The sequence below is a fragment of the Oncorhynchus masou genome, chromosome 6 (assembly GCF_036934945.1).
Source record: "Oncorhynchus masou masou isolate Uvic2021 chromosome 6, UVic_Omas_1.1, whole genome shotgun sequence".
Taxonomy (NCBI): domain Eukaryota; kingdom Metazoa; phylum Chordata; class Actinopteri; order Salmoniformes; family Salmonidae; genus Oncorhynchus; species Oncorhynchus masou.
The window spans coordinates 22,596,935-22,617,649 of record NC_088217.1 but is presented as its reverse complement, the minus strand read 5'-3'; the positions used below and the strand labels follow the sequence as shown (position 1 = coordinate 22,617,649).

At 41.5% G+C, this 20,715-nt stretch overlaps 1 protein-coding gene across 1 annotated transcript in view; it reads left to right on the top strand.

Moving 5' to 3' along the window:
• LOC135541639 (pleckstrin homology domain-containing family A member 6-like) overlaps window positions 1-20,715 on the top strand; it is a 243,192-nt gene that overhangs the window by 187,770 nt on the left and 34,707 nt on the right. Inside the window, 7 exon segments of the mRNA XM_064967954.1 lie at window positions 3,166-3,321; window positions 4,459-4,558; window positions 13,188-13,294; window positions 13,559-13,714; window positions 16,662-16,817; window positions 20,084-20,211; window positions 20,457-20,614. Of these exon segments, the coding sequence (XP_064824026.1) occupies window positions 3,166-3,321; window positions 4,459-4,558; window positions 13,188-13,294; window positions 13,559-13,714; window positions 16,662-16,817; window positions 20,084-20,211; window positions 20,457-20,614 (961 nt within the window).

The window sequence follows — 20,715 nt, the reverse complement described above, 5'->3', positions numbered from 1 at the left end:
GTTTATCTCAATACTTTGTTATATACCCTTTGTTGGCAAGGACAGAGGTCAAACGTTTTCTGTAAGTCTTCACAAGGTTTTCACACACTGTTGCTGGTATTTTGGCCCATTCCTCCATGCAGATCTCCTCTAGAGCAGTGATGTTTTGGGGCTGTTGCTGGGCAACACGGACTTTCAACTCACTCCAAAGATTTTCTATGGGGTTGAGATCTGGAGACGGGCTAGGCCACTCCAGGACCTTGAAATGCTTCTCCTTCCAAGCCACTCCTTTGTTGCCTGGGCGGTGTGTTTGGGATCATTGTCATGCTGAAAGACCGAGCCACGTTTCATCTTCAATGCCCTTGCTGATTGAAGGAGGTTTTCACTCAAAATCTCATGATACATGGCCGCATTCATTCTTTCCTTTGCACGGATCAGTTGTCCTGGTCCCTTTGCAGAAAAACAGCCCCAAAGCATGATGTTTCCACCCCCATGCTTCACAGTAGGTATGGTGTTCTTTGGACGCAACTCAGCATTCTTTGTCCTCCAAACACGACGAGTTGAGTTTTTACCAAAAAGTTATATTTTGTTTTCATCTGACCATATGACATTCTCCCAATCTTCTTCTGGATCATCCAAATGTTCTCTAGCAAACTTCAGACGGGCCTGGACATGTACTGGCTTAAGCAGGGAGACACGTCTGGCACTGCAGGATTTGAGTCCCTGGCGGCGTAGTGTGTTACTGATGGTAGGCTTTGTTACTTTGGTCCCAGCTCTCTGCAGGTCATTCACTAGGTCCCCCCGTGTGGTTCTTGGATTTTTGCTCACCGTTGTTGTGATCATTTTGACCCCACGGATTGAGATCTTGCGTGGAGCCCCAGATCGAGGGAGATTATCAGTGGTCTTGTATATCTTCCATTTCCTAATAATTGCTCCCACAGTTGATTTCTTCAAACCAAGCTGCTTACCTATTGCAGATTCAGTCTTCCCAGCCTGGTGCAGGTCGACAATTTTGTTTCTGGTGTCCTTTGACAGCTCTTTGGTCTTGGCCATAGTGGAGTCTGGAGTGTGACTGTTTGAGGTTGTGGACAGGTGTCTTTTATCCTGATAACAAGTTCAAACAGGTGCCATTAATACAGGTAACGAGTGGAGGACAGAGGAGCCTCTTAAAGAAGAAGTTACAGGTCTGTGGGAGCCAGAAATCTTGCTTGTTTGTTGGTGACCAAATACTTATTTTCCACCATAATTTACAAATAAATTCATAAAAAATCCTACAATGTGATTTTCTGTTTTTTTCTCATTTTGTCTGTCATAGTTGAAGTGTACCTATGATGAAAATTACAGGCCTCTATCATATTTTTAAGTGGGAGAATTTGCACAATTGGTGGCTGACTAAAAACTTTTTTGCCCCACTGTACATGTCAGTACATACACGCAGGTTGATTGTGGCATGTGGAATGTTGTCCCACTGCTCTTCAATGGCTGTGCGAAGTTGCTGGATATTGGCGGGAACTGGAACATGCTGTCGTACACGTCGATCCAGAGCATCCCAAATATGCTCAGAGGGTGATATGTCTGGTGAGTATGCAGGCCATGGAAGAATTGGAACATTTTCAGCTTCCAGGAATTGTTTACAGATCCTTGCAACATGGGGCCGTGTATTATCATGCTGAAGTATGAGGTGATGGCGGCAGATGAATGGCAGGACAATGGGCCTTAGGATCTCGTCTCATGATCTCTGTGCATTAAAATTGCCATCGATAAAATGCAATTGTTTTCATTGCCCGTAGTTTATACCTGCCCATACCATAACCACATCGCCACCATGGGGCACTCTGTTCACAACGTTGACATCAGCAAACCGATCGCCCACAAGACGCCATACACGCTGTCTGCCATCTGCCCAGTACAGTTTCATCTGTGAAGAGCACACTTCTCCAGCGGGCCAGTGGTCATTGAAGGTGAGCATTTTCCAACTGAAGTCGGTTACGAAGCCAACTGCATTCAGGTCAAGACCCTGGTGAGGACGACGAGCAGATGACCTTCCCTGAGACAGAGAGTTTCTGACAGATTGTGCAAACAGTTTCATCAGCTGTCCGATTGGCAGGTCTCAGACAATCCCGGAGGTGAAGAAGCCAGATGTGGAGGTCCTGGGCTGGCATGGTTACACGTGGTCTGTGGTTCTGAGACTGGTTGGACGTACTGCCAAATTCTCTAAATGCATGCTGGAGGCAGCTTAAGGTAAAGAAATTAACATTAAATTATCTGTCAACAACCTCTGTGGAATTGAGTTGTGTGACAAAACTGCACATTTTAGAGTGGCCTTTTATTTTCCCCAGCACAAGTTGCACCTGTGTAATGACCATGCAGTTTAATCAGCTTATTGATATGCCACACCTGTTAGGTGGATGGATTATCTTGGCAAAGGAGAAATGCTCACTAACAGGGATGTGCATACTGTAAGGAACATTTCTGGGGTCTTTTATTTCAGCTCATGAAACATGAGACCAATACTTTACAATACTTTACATGTTAAACTTAATATTTTTATTCAGTATAGAAGATATTGAAGCACTTTGGGACTGGGGTTGGATCCTGTTTTAGTATTAAACCCATGTGAAAAATGTAGTGCTCTGCCTTCCTCTGGCTCTCAGCCAACTCTCGCTGTTGGGCATGAAGCTCATAATCACACAATGCTGAAATTTGAATTATAGTGTTCAAGAGCAGAAATGTTCTATTTTGTGAATCTGATAAACCCATGAAACATCTGTGTTGCTTATGGTTGTTACTGATTACTGTGTCTGTACTCATTCAACTGAAACATATAATGTTGGATATTGTGGTGGTATTTTCTATCTTGTTTTTCACATTCAGCAGCAGTCAGTGGTCTTTATCAGTACTACTAATCTGATTAGAATTGATCAGTATGTGCATTCATGCTAGCTCTCAGTGCAGGCATCTTGTTGAACGCCTGTGACCCTTCACCCCTGAAGTTCATTTGGGTCCAGGCTACATTCCTCATATCGTTCCATGATCCTCTCTGCTCTGCACTCTGCCTGGCTTTTGTCACTCTTCCTGATGCACAGTGCTCTCTCCTCCTCTTCCTACCATCATCCTCCTTCCTTTCTTTTTTCCTTCCTTCCCTCTCTTCCTCTTATTCTTCCTACCTCCTTCCTGTGGCTGTAGGACATTGGCCCGCCACGGCCACCACTTCCCAAATCCTACTACCCCCTGGAGTCGCTCCCCTCCCTTCCCCCTCTGCCCTACGACAGCTCCACCTGGCTACGCAGCCTGGGCCTGGATGACGGTTACCTTGACGATGAAGAGTCCCGCGGCAGAAAGGTATTTGGAGAAGGGAGGGTGGGAGGGAGTTCCCATCCCTGCCACGCCCCCTGTCACTCACGCAAGCTGGTAAATGTCGTCCACAACCACTGATTCAGGGACATAATCATTTGCATCCCCCTAATGGGTAAAGTAAGGATAGGGGCTGGAGAAAGCTGATCTGTGGTAATGTGCAACTCCCAGTTGATACATGTCCTATAGAAGCCATCCCTGTCGTCCCCATAAACACTTCCGGACCCCTAAACACTTCCGCACCCCTTCTTTCTCTCTCTCTCTCTCTCTCTCTCTCTCTCGCTCTTTCCCTGCCTCTCTACCTCCCTGCCTCTCTACCTCCCTGCCTCTCTACCTCCCTGCCTCTCTACCTCCCTGCCTCTCTACCTCCCTGCCTCTCTACCTCCCTGCCTCTCTACCTCCCTGCCTCTCTACCTCCCTGCCTCTCTACCTCCCTGCCTCTCTACCTCCCTGCCTCTCTACCTCCCTGCCTCTCTACCTCCCTGCCTCCATGCCTCCATCACAGCCTATATCTGCTCTCCAACAGCACTTGCACTAGAAGTGATTGTTCTGGCTCTGACTTCTCTTCAATCACTTACTGTGGTTGATACCAAAAACTCTTCATTAAATTTAAATTGAATCAGTTGACATGTAATTATTCAATAGGATCTAAAGCAACAATACCAAACAAATGGGACAACCAATTTTAAGTATTTGAAATATTAGCCATTCTAGTGTACTGGGTGCTTTTGAATGCTAAGACTTAGCTTAGGGCGAGTTACAGGTTCCCCTATGAATGGTAAGGTTGTGAATGGAGGTGTGTGGATCCATCCACAGCTAGTGGTTCCTTCACCATACTGTCTGTGTGCCAGTCGTTCTAGTGATGTGCTAGTGCTGTGTCTGTCCTGTAGTGTGTAGACCGTATGCTTTGGCTTATGCCGTATCTACATCCCACCATTGAGCTCTGGAACCCGCCATATCTGGAAATAACCCCATCATTGCATTCCACACTAATGCATATTATCTAATGCATTCTGTGTTTGGGTAACTATATGGCCAATAGTGCCAACACTCTCCCGGGACGTAAATATCTTACTGTTGATTGGCTGATGATGCATTAGCTCTTCCTCCTACTCTGTGTTACAGCACAAGTACGGTTATCGACAGGACATGTCACCGGAAGAATGGACTAATAGCAACGAAGCTCAGGAGCTGGATCAGGATCGACAGACCAACATGAATAAAGGTACAGGAAGCAAGGGAGCCTGGGTAATGGTGTTCTGGTGTGTCAGTAAGTCTGCATAGCTGGGTCATTCCTACAATGCGGTACCATTTTGACCTCAAAACATTTAAATGTTTACAAATCTGTACAAAAAAATAGTATTCTTTCAGAAAAACATATTGGTCAAACTCAGGCACATAACATTTTTTTGGGGATGCATTTTCCAATTTGTTAGGTGCATAATCGTAAAAGGGTTGACCTATCAGGGTGGAAATGTTGAACCTAAATTAGCCATAACTCTGTGAGTGAACAGACTGAGCAAACATAATGGTAAACACTTAAACAGGATTTTAACTTCTCTATCAAACATTTTTTAACATTTGGATTTTTTTATATATATATATATAATTTTGCCTAAAAATGTGGAAATGTATGAGTGGGATATACAGACTAAGAACATGAACAAATAGATAGAAATGAGGGTTTATATTTATTTAGCTTTGCACCATAGGAATTATTGACTCTTCCTGAAGGTGGGGTCATTGTAGGAAGGGATTGTTTTCTTAAATGGAGAATTACAACAAACTAAAAGGGTGGAAAGTGGTATCAGGGACACAGCAAATCTAAAATGAAATAATAATAAATACAATAATCATTAACTTGTTTTTATTATTTTATGGCTTATGTTTATTCTTTATTTTTAGGGGGTAGATCATCTTAAATATTGCAGAGATTGTGGTTTCCATCAATGTAATTGTCTGCATCATTTCCAATTCCCCATATTTTCTTTGTAAATACCAGTAAGAAATTTGGACAATCCTACTCATTCCAGGATCTTTCAATATTTGTACTATTTTATAAATTGTAGAATAATAGTGAAGACATCAACACTATGAAATAACACATGTGGAATAATGTAGTAACCAAAAAAGTGTTAAACAAATGAAAATATGTTTTATATTTGAGATTCTTCAAAATAGCCACCCTTTGCCTTGATGACAGCTTTGCACACTCTTGGCATTCTCTCAACCAGCTTCATCAGGTAATCCCAGTGCAAACCAGATGGGATGGCGTATTGCTGCAGAATGCTGTGGTAGCCGTGCTGGTTAATTGGGCCTTAAATTCTAAATAAAATCACAGACAGTGTCACCAGCAAAGCACCTCCATATTATCCATTTGTGCTAACTTTCTATTAAAATGTATCGTAATGAGGTAATTTCTTTCAGGATATGAATATCGAGTATGTCCACTTCACCGTCAGACCATTTTATTTGGTTGTAATCCAGAGAGGTTAGAAAAAGCATCTAGATCATATGAGGCAGTGGAGGGATCCATATTGAGAATTTAAAAGAAAACATGGATCATCAGCATAAAATGACATCTCTGTTTTTTATTGTCGAAAACTAAAGTAGGGTGGTTGGTTGGGGTGGATGATGGGTGGGCTTATAACATGAACGTTTAGCAAGTCAAAACTGTGTTTGAATCTCATCAAGGACAAATTTGGCATTTTAGCTAATGAGCAACTTTGCAACTACAGTACTTAATACATTTTATCTAATTTGCAGCTACTTAGCTTGTTAGCTAACCATTCCCCTAACCCTAACCTTAACCTTTTAACCTAACCTTAACCCGAGCTAGCAAGTGAGAAGAGCTTGCACCATTTTTGTTTGGCATAACAACAATGAACGACCAGTCTGCTTGACTGGGAACGATACCAACCGAATGACCAGTCGGGTTGGCAGCTAATAGAAGGCACGAAGACCTTGATTTCTTCTCGGCCTAACAACACCAGTGCCAGTATAGCCTCCAAACCACGGCTTCTTGGGCATTATCACCTAATAATATCATTCATGTATACTGATAGGCCCTTGTAAACCATTTACTAATCATTAGTTAAGTATTTTTGGGTTGCCTAATGTAAAGCGAGATGTATTTATACTTTATAAATGTTTTGAGTGACCAGTGTAATTTCTTCAAAAATATGGTCATGCCATTGGTAGACATTTCAGCAGTACCTGATGCTCCTTAAAGTCTCAAACAAGCCAAGAACTTATCAATGGTAAAACATTAAGCACACAACACAGGATGTTTAAAAGACTGAAGCATGAGAAGCATTATTGTTTTTATGTATTTAAACTTTATTTTATCAGGGAGTCCCATTGAGATCAAGTCCTCGTTTCCAGGGCAGCACTGTAGGAACATAATTGACAAAACACATTCCTCAACATTGCGCCACCCGGGAGGCTCCATTTGAACTGTTCTGATTGGTCCCAGAAACCGATGGGTTGAGCCAGAATGAGAACATACCAATGGAGGCTCCTTAGAGGAAGAAGGCGAGGACCATCCTCCTCCATGAATGTCATTAAGAAAAATAGTAAAACATTGAAAAAGTTATTATTTTTAGATAAAACTATACTAAATATATTCACGTCACCAAATAATTGGTTAAAACACACTGTTTTGCAATGAAGGTCTACAGTAGCCTCAACGGCACTCTTTAGTGTAGCACCATGTTGTAGCCAGAGGACAGCTAGCTTCCGTCCTCCTCCTGGTACATTGACTTCAGTACAAAACCTAGCCATCAACAAATGAATTTCTTCAAAAATGAAGGAGAAACAAGAAATAGAGTTCATATTTTTTTTCACTTTCAGTTTCACTTACTTAGCTAGCAAATACAGTTTGCTAGTTTAGTTACTCAAACACCCGGCTCAAACAGAGGGATGCTATGTAAGCTAGCTGGCTATGACTAACCAACACAACACTGGAACTCGTCCAAGTCAAGGTAAACTTTTGGTTTTATTAATTTATTGCCACTTGGGCCCGCCGGTGTAATTGCTTACTAGCTATACACTGTAATGTTACCGCATGATTGTAGCTGATTTACTAAACCCATTAGTTCTGTTAGCTATGTTGACGAGGACATTACTTTAACTAATACGGGGACAACGGTGTGTAGCGGACATGGTTTGGCTTGGAAAGGTTTTGTCGCCTGGTCACATACAGCTGATGTGTTGTTCATTGAAGTCCACAAAAGAAGGGAAAAGGTGAAATGAGGAGAGTGCATAGAGGAGAAGGAATACAATGTGGCTGCTATGAAAGTTAACTGTTTTATGCATAATCAGGGGTGTATTCATTCCACCAATTCTATTGAAAACGTTTCTTAAATGGAAACGAAAAGGGGGATAAAAATACCTGAATTTGTCCAAGACAAACTCTCGTTTGCAACTGTTGGACTATTGATTACACCCTAGATGCAGGCAAGAGTGTGCAAGGCGGTATTGAATGTGTCACTGTCTGTCCATGTGCCACTGTCTGTCATCTCAAATGTTTCTCTCGACCTATATGCACCTACGTTGTAAACTTTCATTCATAGGCTAGGTTGTAGCAACCTCATGATGGGTATAGGGGAATATTTGAGAATCATGTAGTAGCCTAAACCTACTGATGTTACATTAAACTGGGTGAATGGAATATGAATGACAGTCATCCAACAATGCTGTAATAGAAATAAGGCCATGCATGCTCATTCAAACAATTATCGTCCTCACTCATCATAAACGGCACTGACCACCAAAGGAACCCACTTGGTGATATGAAAATGTGTCATTGGCTTTGAAACTCTGATACAACACCTCTCATTTTGACATCACCCCAAACGACTTAATCAATGGCAGTCTCAGACTGAATTATGTAGCAAACATATATCAGCGGAAGAATTCAGTTCGAAGCATCAGGCAAAAGTTATGTACCACTAGATTTGATGTTATGACACTGGTTAAAACCTCTCTAGGCTAGATGGGACGCTACCCTCCCACCTGACCAACATCCTATGAAAGTGCAGGGCGCCAAATTCAAACAACAGAAATCTCATACTTAAAATCCCTCAAACATACAAGTATTATACACCATTTTAAAGATCTTGTTAATCCAACCACAGTGTCCAATTTCAAAAAGGCTTTACTGCGAAAGCATACATTGCGATTATCTGAGAACAGCCCCTAGTCACAAAAAAACATACAGCCATTTCCAGCCGAAGAGAGGAGTCACAAAAAGCAGAAATAGAGATAAAATTAATCACTAACCTTTGATGATCTTCATCAGATGGCACCCATAGGATTTCATGTTACACAATACATGTATGTTTTGTTCGATAAAGTTCATATTTATATCCAAAAATCTCAGTTTACATTGGCGAGTTATGTTCAGTAATGTTTTGCCTTCAAAACATCCGGTGATTTTGCAGAGAGCCACATCAATTTACAGAAATACTCATCATAAATGTTGATGAAAGATACAAGGGTTTTACATACAATTAATGATAAACTTCTCCTTAATGCAACCTCTGTGTCAGATTTCAAAAAAGCTTTATGGCAAAAGCACACCATGCGATTATCTGAGTACAACGCTCAGTCACCAAAACAAGCCATACAGATACCCGCCATGTTGTGGAGTCAACAAAAGTCAGAAATGGCGTTATAAATATTCACTTACCATTGATGATCTTCATCGGAATGCACTCCCAGGAATCCCAGTTCCACAGTAAATGTTTGTTTTGTTCGATAAAGTTGATCTTTATGTCCAAACACCTCCTTTTTGTTTGCACGTTTTGTTCACCAATCCAAATCCACAGGGCGCGGACACTAAGTCCAGACGACAAGTTAAAAAAGTTCCATTTAGAGTTCTTAGAAACATGTCAAACAATGTATATAATCAATCTTTAGGATATTTTTATCATAAATCTTCAATAATGTTTCAACCGGACAATTCCTTTGTCTTTAGAAAGGAAAGGGAATGGAGGTCGTGCTCACAGCCGCGCGCAATAAACAACTCAAGGCTTTCAACCTGACCACTGCTCTTATTCACTCCCCTTTCACAGTAGAAGCCTGAAACAACGTTCTAAAGACTGTTGACATCTAGTGGAAGCCTTGGGAAGTGTAATCTGACCCCATTTACACTGTATATTGGATAGGCAATCACTTGAAAAACTACAAACCTTCCTGGTTGACTTTTTCTCATGTTTTGGCCTGCCAAATGAGTTCTGTTATACTCACAGACATAATTCAAACAGTTTTAGAAACTTCAGAGTATTTTCTATCCAAATATATTAGCTTCTGGACCTGAGTAGCAGGCAGTTTACTCTGGGCACACTTTTCATCCGGACGTGATAAATACTGCCCCCTATCCCTAAGAAGTTTTAACAATGGGAGGGTCCAAGATGTGCCACTCAGCCCAACAACCCACCACAAGATTGACCAGTAGGCCAGCCAGACTGCACTGCCAGGCTGAGCCGCCGGCACACCTCGACCCTCAACAATATAGTAAATACTTTAACTCTCTGCCCAAAACAATTTCCTTCCAATCTATTTTTTTTTCAAATTTGCCAAGGGAAGGGTTTGGAAACAAAGGTAAAAAAACAAAACAAAAATACATACACCTATACATATACAGGTAATTGCCAAAATAATAGAAACACTTAAGTGAATGATGGGTAGAAAGGATACTGAAAGCAGGTGTTGTTCCTGAGTTAATTCATTAATTAACATAATATGTACAAATGCTGGGCAGGCCATAATTTTGATACCATGGTTATGTCCCCATAGGATGACAATGCCCAGCATTTGTATGCATTATGTTAATTAATGAATTAACTCAGAAAGAACACCTGGGCACACCTGGGCACAAGTTGTCACGGAATGGTTTGATGAGCATGAAAACAGTGTTAACCATATGCCATGGCAGTCTCAGTCACCAGATCTCAACCCAATTGAACACTTAGAGAGTCTGGAGTGGCGCCTGAGACAGCGTTTTCCACCACCATCAACAAAACACCAAATTATGGAATTCGTTGTGGAAGGGTGGTGTCGCATCACTCGGATAGATTTCCAGACACTTGTAGAATCTATGTCAAGGCCCATTGAAGCTGTTCTGGCTTGTGGTGGCCCAATGCCCTACACGTTATGTTGGTGTTTCCTTTATTTTGGCAATTACATTTACATACATGTACATACAGAAACAGCACAGCCTCCATATAATTAATGTCATCATAATAATGTAGAGCTCTCTTCGTTTTATTTACTTGCACAGAATATAGCTGGGTCGCCCCACCTCGCCCGCAGGGGTCCACCGCCCTGCCGCGCCCTAAACCAACACACGCTACTCAGCTTCAGGATCTTAGGGAAACATTCATTATTGACTTTGTGTGTACTAGGCCAGGGCCAGAGCAACAACCCACAGGATGGCAGACCCCCAGTGTGAGGACTGAGCAGCCCAGCAGATAGGTATAGCCTGAAGAGGTATCTTCCCTGACGTGGTCATGTTTTCAATACAGACTCCGTGTTACTGTATTTAGTACAATGCCTCCATACATAACTTTACATTTCTGTCATCTATTGTGACATTGTGGGAGGATAACCAACCTCCAATTAATGACAATGCATTTCTTAGCCACTAAAAATGCTAGATTACACAGTTTCTCCTGATAACAGTCTCCAGTATCAACATTTAAAAGCAAGCAAAAACAGAGAGAATATTCATCTGTAGACATGCTGAGATTAAAGAACATACTCTTTGCCAGAATTCAGACAGCTTTTCACAAGACACATGATCTTTTAAATGCTTCCAGTGCTTCAGTCTTTTAATCTTTTAACTTTGAATGTTTTGTTTACACTTTGTTTGGCAGCACTTTAACTGGCCCATTAAAGGTAGTAACTCTTTAAACGTAATGGGATAATTCCGTGAAACGTAATGGGATAGTTCAGCGAAATATTAAATGTAATGGGATAGTGCAGATGTTTGTTTCCATTCCGCTCAAGCACTTTATGAGTGCTCTAATGAGTGACTGCAATCCACACTTTGGTTTTGGTGGAAAAGTCTGCCAACAAATGCTAATGATACAATTTTCTGATTTTTAAAAATAATTTACACAGCATCAAAGTGTTTACTGTTTTGGATAAAAAATCTTTTTGTGAAAAATAACACTGCTCACTCAAAACATTTAAAAAAAAGTATTTATGAAGTATAAATAGACCAAAAATATTGAACTAATGATTCATAAATGAGGACTCATATTGAACATCTTATGAATTATCTTATGAATAATTATGAAATACTTTCAAAGTTGTTTATAAATGTCTGAATACCTAGCTTACTAACATTACAGACATTACTAACATTACAGATATTACAAGGGAGTATTGTGGGGGTACTATTACAAGGGAGTGTTATGGGGGTATTATTACAAGGGAGTGTTATGGGGGAATTATTACAAGGGAGTGTTGTGGGGGTATTATTACAATGGAGTGTTATGGGGGTATTATTACAAGGGAGTGTTATGGGGTACAAGGGAGTGTTATGGGGGTATTATTAAAAGGGAGTGTTATGGGGGTATTATTACAATGGAGTGTTATGGGGGTATTATTACAAGGGAGTGTTATGGGGGTATTATTACAAGGGAGTGTTATGGGGGTATTATTACAAGGGCGTGTTATGGGGGTATTATTACAATGGGGTATTATTACAATGGAGTGTTATGGGGGTATTATTACAAGGGTTATGGGGGTATTATTGTTATGGGGGTATTATTACAAGGGCGTGTTATGTATTATTACAATGGGGTATTATTACAAGGGCGTGTTATGGGGGTATTATTACAATGGAGTGTTATGGCGGTATTATTACAAGGGCGTGTTATGGGGGTATTATTACAAGGGCGTGTTATGGGGGTATTATTACAATGGAGTGTTATGGCGGTATTATTACAAGGGCGTGTTATGGGGGTATTATTACAAGGGCGTGTTATGGGGGTATTATTACAAGGGAGTGTTATGGGGGTATTATTACAAGGGCGTGTTATGGGGGTATTATTACAAGGGCGTGTTATGGGGGTATTATTACAAGGGCGTGTTATGGGGGTATTATTACAAGGGAGTGTTATGGGGGTATTATTACAAGGGAGTGTCAGTCTTAGTATTTGGGGTTTTCTTTATTATTTTGGTCAGGCCAGGGTGTGACATGGGTTTATTATGTGGTGTGTTTTGTCTTGGGGTTTTTGTAGGTATTGGGATTGTGATATAGTGGGGTTATCTAGAAAAGTCTCTGGTTGCCTGAAGTGGTTCTCAATCAGAGGCAGGTGTTTATCATTGTCTCTGATTATGAACCATATTTAGGCAGCAATATTCTTTGAGTGTTTCGTGGGTGATTGTTCCTGTCTCAGTGTTTGTTTGCACCAGATAAGGCTGTTTAGGTTTTCATGTTACGTTTATTGTTTGTATTGTACGTGTTTATCTTTTTATTAAACATGAATCGAAATAACCACGCAGCATTTTGGTTCTCTCCTTCGACGGAAGAAAGCCTTAACAGAAAGAACATCATCATCTAAAATATCAGAGTATTTACAGTATATACAAATATAATTAGATTACTAGTCCTCAGAACTAGATGTACCTTATTAAAGTCAATTGTTTACATAATAATAGATTGGATTATGTAACCCCAATGACTCATCCACTGTGTCTGCATCCCAAACGGCACCCTATTGCCTACATAGTGCTCTATGGGCCCTGATCAAAAGTAGTGCACTATATAGGAATGTGGTGCCATTTGGGACACAACCGGTGTCATCCTCTGACAAGCTGTTTGTCTCTCTCCTGTCCAGTGGGGATCGTTCCTCCCAGGACTAAGTCTCCCCTGGAGGACCAGGGCCAATCCTACGACCATGGAATCTCCCAACGCAACTGCAAGGTGCCTAATGGAATCTCCAGGGTAGGCAGCATGCCAGAGAGGGCTTTATGGAGCTCAGGAAACTCACAGACTATATGCATTATATTATATGATACATACACATTATATTTTGTAACTACACTGTATTAGGATAGTGTTATTCATTGATGTTGCCTTTATGTTGTGGTGGTGGGCCTATGTCAGGTATATTGAATGGTGCTGTCAAATTGATCTTTTAAAGAGCAATACATTTGATGCTTCATGATATGATGAACAAGTTATTCCCATGTCATTCCCTTCTCCCAGGAACGTCCGAAGAGTGCGGTGTTCCCGGCAGAGGTGAAGTCCAAGATGAGCGTTGAGGAGCAAAACAAGCGTATCCGTAGGAACCAGAGCAGCTCCGTCAGGGACAAGAGACGCAGCCTGAACCTGGGTAGCCAGGCTGGTACCAATTACAGAGTGGTAGGCTCTCTCTTTTATTTACATGTGCAGTACCTGTCAAAACTTTGGACACATCTACTCATTCAAGGGTTTTCTTTATTTTTACGATTTTCTACATTGTAGAATAATAGTGAAGACATCAAAACTATTAAATAACACATATGGAATCATGTATTAACTAAAGAAGTGTTAAACAAACATTTTGAGAATCTTTCAAAGTAGCCAGTCTTGCCAGCCTTTGCCTTGATGACAGCTTTGCACACTCTTGGCATTCTCTCAACTAGCTTCACCTGGAATGCTTTTCCAACAGTCTTGAAGGAGTTCCCACATATGGTGAGCACTTGTTGTCTGCTTTTCCATTCACTCTGCAGTCCATCTCAATTGGGTTGAGGTCAGGTGATTGTGGAGGTCAGATCATCTGATGCAGCACTCCATGACTCTCTTTCATGGTCAAATAGCCCTTACAAATCAAATCAAATCAAATGTGTCACACATCAGCAGATGTTAACCTGTTGCATCGCGCAATCCCGGATCCGGGATTCTATTTATAGCCTCAAGCTCATTAGCATAACGCAATGTTAACTATTCATGAAAATCGCAAATGAAATGAAATAAATATATTTGCTCTCAAGCTTAGACTTTTGTTAACAACACTGTCATCTCAGATTTTCAAAATATGCTTTTCAACCATAGCTAAACAAGCATTCGTGTAAGAGTATTGATAGCTAACATAGCTATAAGCCTAGAATTCAGCCAGCAACATTTTCACAAAAACAAGAAAATCATTCAAATAAAATCATTTACCTTTGAAGAACTTCAGATGTTTTCAATGAGGAGACTCTCAGTTAGATAGCAAATGTTCAGTTTTTCAAAAAAATATTATTTGTGTAGGACAAATCGCTCTGTTTTGTTCACGTTTGGCTATGAAAAAAACCTGTATCCAGTTATAGCCTCAAGCTCATTAGCATAACGTAACGTTAACGATTTCTGAAAATCGCAAATAAAATTAAAATAATGCGCCTGCTCTCAAGCTTAGCCTTTTCTTAACAACACTGTCATCTCAGATTTTCAAAATATGCTTTTGAACCATAGCAAATCACTAATTTGTGTAAGAGTATGCTAAGCTAGCTTAGCATTTTGAGTAGCATTTAGCACGCAACATTTTCACAAAAACCAGATAACCAAATAAATAAAATCATTTACCTTTGAAGAGCTTCGGATGTTTTCAATGAGGAGACTCTCAGTTACATAGTAAATGTTCAGTTTTTCCTGAAAGAATCTTTGTGTAGGAGAAATCGCTCCGTTTTGTACATCACATTTGGCTACCGAAACGAACCGAAAATTCAGTCACCAACAACGTCAAACTTTTTCCGAATTAACTCCATAATATCGACCGAAACATGGCAAACGTTGTTTGGAATCAATCCTCAAGGTGTTTTTTCACATATCTCTTCATTGATATATCGTTCGTGGAAGCCTGCTTTCTTCTCTGAATTCCATGGAAAAATACTTGCACACCAATTTCGGCGCAGGACACCGGGCGGACACCTGGTAAATGTGGTCTCTTATGGTCAATCTTCCAATGATATGCCTACAAATACGTCACAATGCTGCAGACACCTTGGGGAAACGACAGAAAGGGCAGGCTCATTCCTCTCGCATTCACAGCCATATAAGGAGACAATGGAAAACGGAGCCTCAAAAATCCTGCTGATTTCCTGGATGCCGTTTCATCTTGGTTTTGCCTGTAGCTCACGTTCTAGGGCACGCACAGAGAATATCTTTGCAGTTCTGGAAACGTCAGAGTGTTTTCTTTCCAAAGCTATCAATTATATGCATAGTCGAGCATCTTTTTATGACAAAATATTGCGCTTAAAACGGGCACGTCTTTTTATCCAAAAATGATATAGCGCCCCCAGAGTTTCAAGAGGTTAATTAATGCGAGTGTAGCGAAACGCTTGTACTTCGAGTTCTGAAAGTGCAGTAATATCTAACAAGTACTCTAACAATTCTCCAACAACTACCTAATGTGTACATGTAAGTATATGGATGAGCGATGGCTAAGCGGCATCCTGGAGGTGTGTTTTGGATCATTGTCCTGTTGAATAACAAATGATTGTCCCACTAAGTGCAAACCAGATGGGATTGTGTATCGCTCCAGAATGCTATGGGAGCCATGCTGGTGAAGTGTGCCGTGAATTCTAAATAAATCACGGACAGTGTCACCAGCAAAGCACCATCACACCTCCTCCTAAATGCTTTACGGTGCCACCCACACATGGAGATCATCCGTTCACCTACTCTGCGTCTCACAAAGACACGACGGTTGGAAACAAAAATCTAAAATTTGGACTCATCAGACTAAAGGTCAGAATTCCACAGGTCTTATGTCCACCGGTCTAATTGATCGTGTTTCTTGACCTAAGCAAGTCTCTTATTATTATTGGCGTCCGTTAGTAGTGGTTTCTTTGCAGCAGATCGACCATAAAGGCCTGATTCACCCAGTCTCCTCTGAACAGTTGCTTTGAGATGTGTCTGTTACTTGAACTATGTGAAGCTTTTATTTGGGCTGCAATTTCTGAGGCTGGTAACTAATTATCCTCTGTTAATTGAAATGCATTCCAGGTAACTACTTCATGAAGCTGGTTGGGAAAATGCCAAGAGTGTGAAAAGCTGTCATCAAGGCAAAGGGTGGCTACTTTGAAGAATCTAGTATACAATGTAGAAAATATTGAAAGAAAAACCCTTGAATAAGTAGGTGTCCAAACGTTTGACTAGTACAGTACATGTACCTCTATGAGCTAGACACCAGGAATATGTACTGTATGTTGAAATGTATTATAAAGGATGATCCAGTATATTGTTCTGGCCTCTTGTCTATCTTTCCTGGCCATGTTGATTGGCTGAGCCCTTGGCTCGGCCTCCTAGTCTCTTTCCTGATTGGTTATCTCTGTGTGTGCGTGTCCAGGTGAGGCGGAGGCTGACAACCCATGAGGTGGACATCAAGGACCTGGAGGCTGCAGTACGGGGCGAGGGGGTACAAGAGTCACCCCGGGAGGAGATTGCTCGCCTCAGACGGATACAGATTGATCCTGACCAGTACAACCTGGACATCAGCAAAGAGGTTAGACACACTCTGACCAACAACCACACTATGTGATACAATCATTACGTGACTATGATCCAGTCGTGATGTGATATAGTTTTGCTTAAAGTAAAATAATGAAATTAATAGATAGATAAATATTAGGGCGAGCAATGTCGGAGTGGCATTGACTAAAATACAGTAGAATAGAATACAATATGTACATATGATATGAATAAGCGGTATGTAAACTTTATTCATTCTTAAGGATTAGCGTTCCGTCAATGGGACAGTTGTAAATCATGCAGCGCGTTATATCAAGATAGCAGATTTTAGAATAACAACAAATGTTGGTGCATAGAAGTGTCTTATATCGGCTGAAAGCTCAAATTCCTGTTCATATAACTGCACTGTCCAATATACAGTAGCTATTACTGCGAACAAATGCCATACTATTGTTTGAGGAGAGCTCCCAACAACAAAACACCTTTTTCAACCCGATAGGTTTGATAAATTCACCTTTGAAGGTGAAATTTGTACTTACATTCTGAAATCTTGCCCTGATTTATCATCCAAAGAGTCCCAGAGATAACATGAAGTGTCGTTTGTTAGATAAAATTATTTTTCATGTCCTAAAAAGGTCCATATAGCGCGTGAGATCGATTTTGTGTTTCCACTCGTTCAATTTGCAAACAAAGGAATCTGTGAAAATCTCACCCTAATCGTTGTTTGAATGAGTCAAATCACATTTGTATGTATTCCTCCGATATCCTAGATGGTAACAAGACTTCACTATATATATCATTAGGGGTGTAGTATATCCAATGGACACCATATTTGGTCAGAGAGCGACGCCTTCATGGCACGCCGATGACGCGGGCGGCCATCACTTGAAGGACTGTATCTTTGTCAAATAAGCACCAATCGGGGTCAAGCTAGATAGCCAATGAGCTGGGCTTTACGGGAGTATCCAGAAACCCCATCTCGGTCAAAAATGTAGGCGCTAACCTTTTCTTTTTTTGAATTTTACCCCGTTTTCTCCCCAATTTTGTGGATTCCAATTGTTTTAGTAGCTACTATCTTGTCTCATCGCTACAACTCCCGTACGGGCTCGGGAGAGATGAAGGTTGAAAGTCATGCGTCCTCCGATACCCAACCCAACCAAGCCGCACTGCTTTTTAACACGGGCGCATCCAACCTGGAAGCCAGCCGCACCAATGTGTCGGAGGAAACACCGTGCACCTGGCAACATTGGTTAGCGCGCACTGCGCCCGGCCCACCACAAGAGTCGCTGGTGCGCGATGAGACAAGGACATTGACCTACCCTATTGACCAACCCCTCCTTAACCCGGCGACGCTAGGCCAATTGTGCGTTGCCCCACGGACCTCCCGGTCGCGGCCGGTTACGACAGAGTCTCTGATGGCACAGCTGGCTGGCGCTGGCGCTAATCTTTTGCGACGGCATGCCTTTTCCTTTTGGACACAACGTATAAGAATATTATGAAGTTATGGAAACTGGTTGTTTTGCAAATGTTGAACTTATAATATGGCTACTAATAATTGGAAAGCTAAATCAAAGTCCAAGTATACAGATTTGACGATATTCTTGCAGAAAAATGGAATATCAATGCGAATGTCTCATTCACGATTTGCCCAAATGTACCTGGGGACTTGACACTAACAGTCTTGTTGTTTTCAAGTTATCCATCTGAAACTTTGCACATACACTGTTGCCATCGTGTGGACACTACCGGAATTACAGCTAGAGTGATGGCTATAACTTACCTTTCTCTTGCATTTCAAAGATGGTGGTAGAAAAATACTTAATTTTTTTGTATTCTACCAGATCTATTGTGTTATATTTTCCTACATTCATTTCACAGTTCAACAAACTTCAACGTGTTTACTTTCAAATGGTACCAAGAATATGCATTTCCTTGTTTCAGGGCCTGAGCTGCACGGCAGTTAGATTTGGGTATGTCATTTAGGCGAAAATTGAAAAAGATTGGGCTATTATTAAAGTGACCAGTGATTCCATGTCTATGTACATAGGGCAGCAGCCTCTAAGGTGCAGGGTTGAGTAACTGGGTGGTCACTAGCTATTGATGGCTATTTAACAGTCTGACGGCCTTAAGATAGAAGCTGTTTTTCAGTCTTTCTGTCCCAGCTTTGATGCACCTGTACTGAACTCGCCATCTGGATGATGGCGGGGTGAACAGACTGTGGGTCGGGTGGTTGATGTCCTTGTTGACCTTTTTGGCCTTCCTATGACATTGGGTGCTGTAGGTGTCCTGGAGGACAGGCAGTATGCCCCCGGTGATGCGTTGGACAGACCGCATTACCCTCTGGAGAGCCCTGCGGTTGCGGGTGGTGCAGTTGCCGTACCAGGCGGTGATTCACCACACTGTCTATGTTGGTGGACCATTTCAGATCGTCAGTTATGTGGAAGCCGAGGAACTTGAAGCTTTCCACCTTATCCGCTGTGGTCTTGTCAATGTGGATAGGGTCGTGCTCCCTCTGCTTCTTTCTGCTTCTTTGTTTTGTTTGACGTTGAGGGAGAAGTTATTTTCCTGGCACCACTCCGTCAGGTCCCTCACTTGTTAGTACCTACTAAGTGGTAATGAAGATGTAGAGGAGGCGGCTCATTAGAATCTTTTGGGGCATGGTTTGATCACAGCTCTTTTTGTGCAGCCGTGAGTTAGTGTCATTCCAGTTGATTTCATCTGTTACATGTTAAATATGATCATTGTTAGTGATAGTGTTTTGTGAAAGACTCATGTATGGCTTGTGTCAATTGAAAGTGATGTGTAAATCAATGGTTCTCAATTCTCTCCTCAGGGATCCCCAGTCGTTTCAGATCTAGCACACCTGTTTCAAACTCACAATAATTAAACCTATGGAATTGTAACAATATAATATCGCTAACCAGAAAAAGTAACCCAGTATTGTTCTTCAAATGGTTATTTCTAGAACATTGAAATGGTTCTATACAGTACCAAAAAGGGTTGTGACAATAGCAGAATTTTTTTTGTGCTATATAGAGCCTTTTTTATATATTATTTTATTGAATAATAGGAGTGGTTCTTTATTGCACCATAAACGGTTCTGCTATTATTACGAGCTAAATAATCCTTATTTGGCCCAATATAGAAAAGTTTGTTTTTAGTGTGTGCTGGCTTCAAATAATTTCCCACAATTGGTGACTACTTGTTTACGTAAGGTTTTTTCTAATTGCAATCCAAGTAAACAGTGGGCCATAAAATAAAAGATTATCAAACCTCATCTGTAACTCGTTGTGTCCTCAGCTGTGTACTCCAGACAAGGTTCTGATTCCGGAGCGTTACCTGGATGTGGACACTCCTCTCAGCCCAGAGGAGCAAAAGGAGAAACAGAAGAAAGTAGAGAGGATCAAGACGCTCATTGCCAAATCAAAGTATGTACAGACACTACTGAACTACTATCTAACACAGCTCTCACACAGTACAGCAGTATATTTAGCCAAAGTTTGGCTAAACGTTCTCCCCTCTACTGATTATCTGATTCACATCTGAATGATGGGATGCCACATATTCTGTATAAAAAGGTATAATTTAATCTCCTTTCCCATGCGCTCTACTAATTTTCTTTGTCACTCTCTCGCCCTCCTCTCCCCTCCCCTCTACCCATCACTCCCTCCAGTCTCCAGAACGTGGTTCCCCTATTGGACGGTCCTACTGAGGGGGTTGGTTCCCACCACCAGGGTAACTCAGAGCAGCAGCTCCAGGACCAGGAGAAGAGGATTGAGATCTCCTGCGCCCTGGCCACTGAGGCCTCGCGACGCTCCCGTCTGCTCTCCGGTGAGGGCACCACCGCAGCCTGCCGCTCCACCGCCACCACACCGACCACCTTGTCGCTACGGTTATCCCCCTCACGGTTATCGTTGCCCACCCCTGGCCTG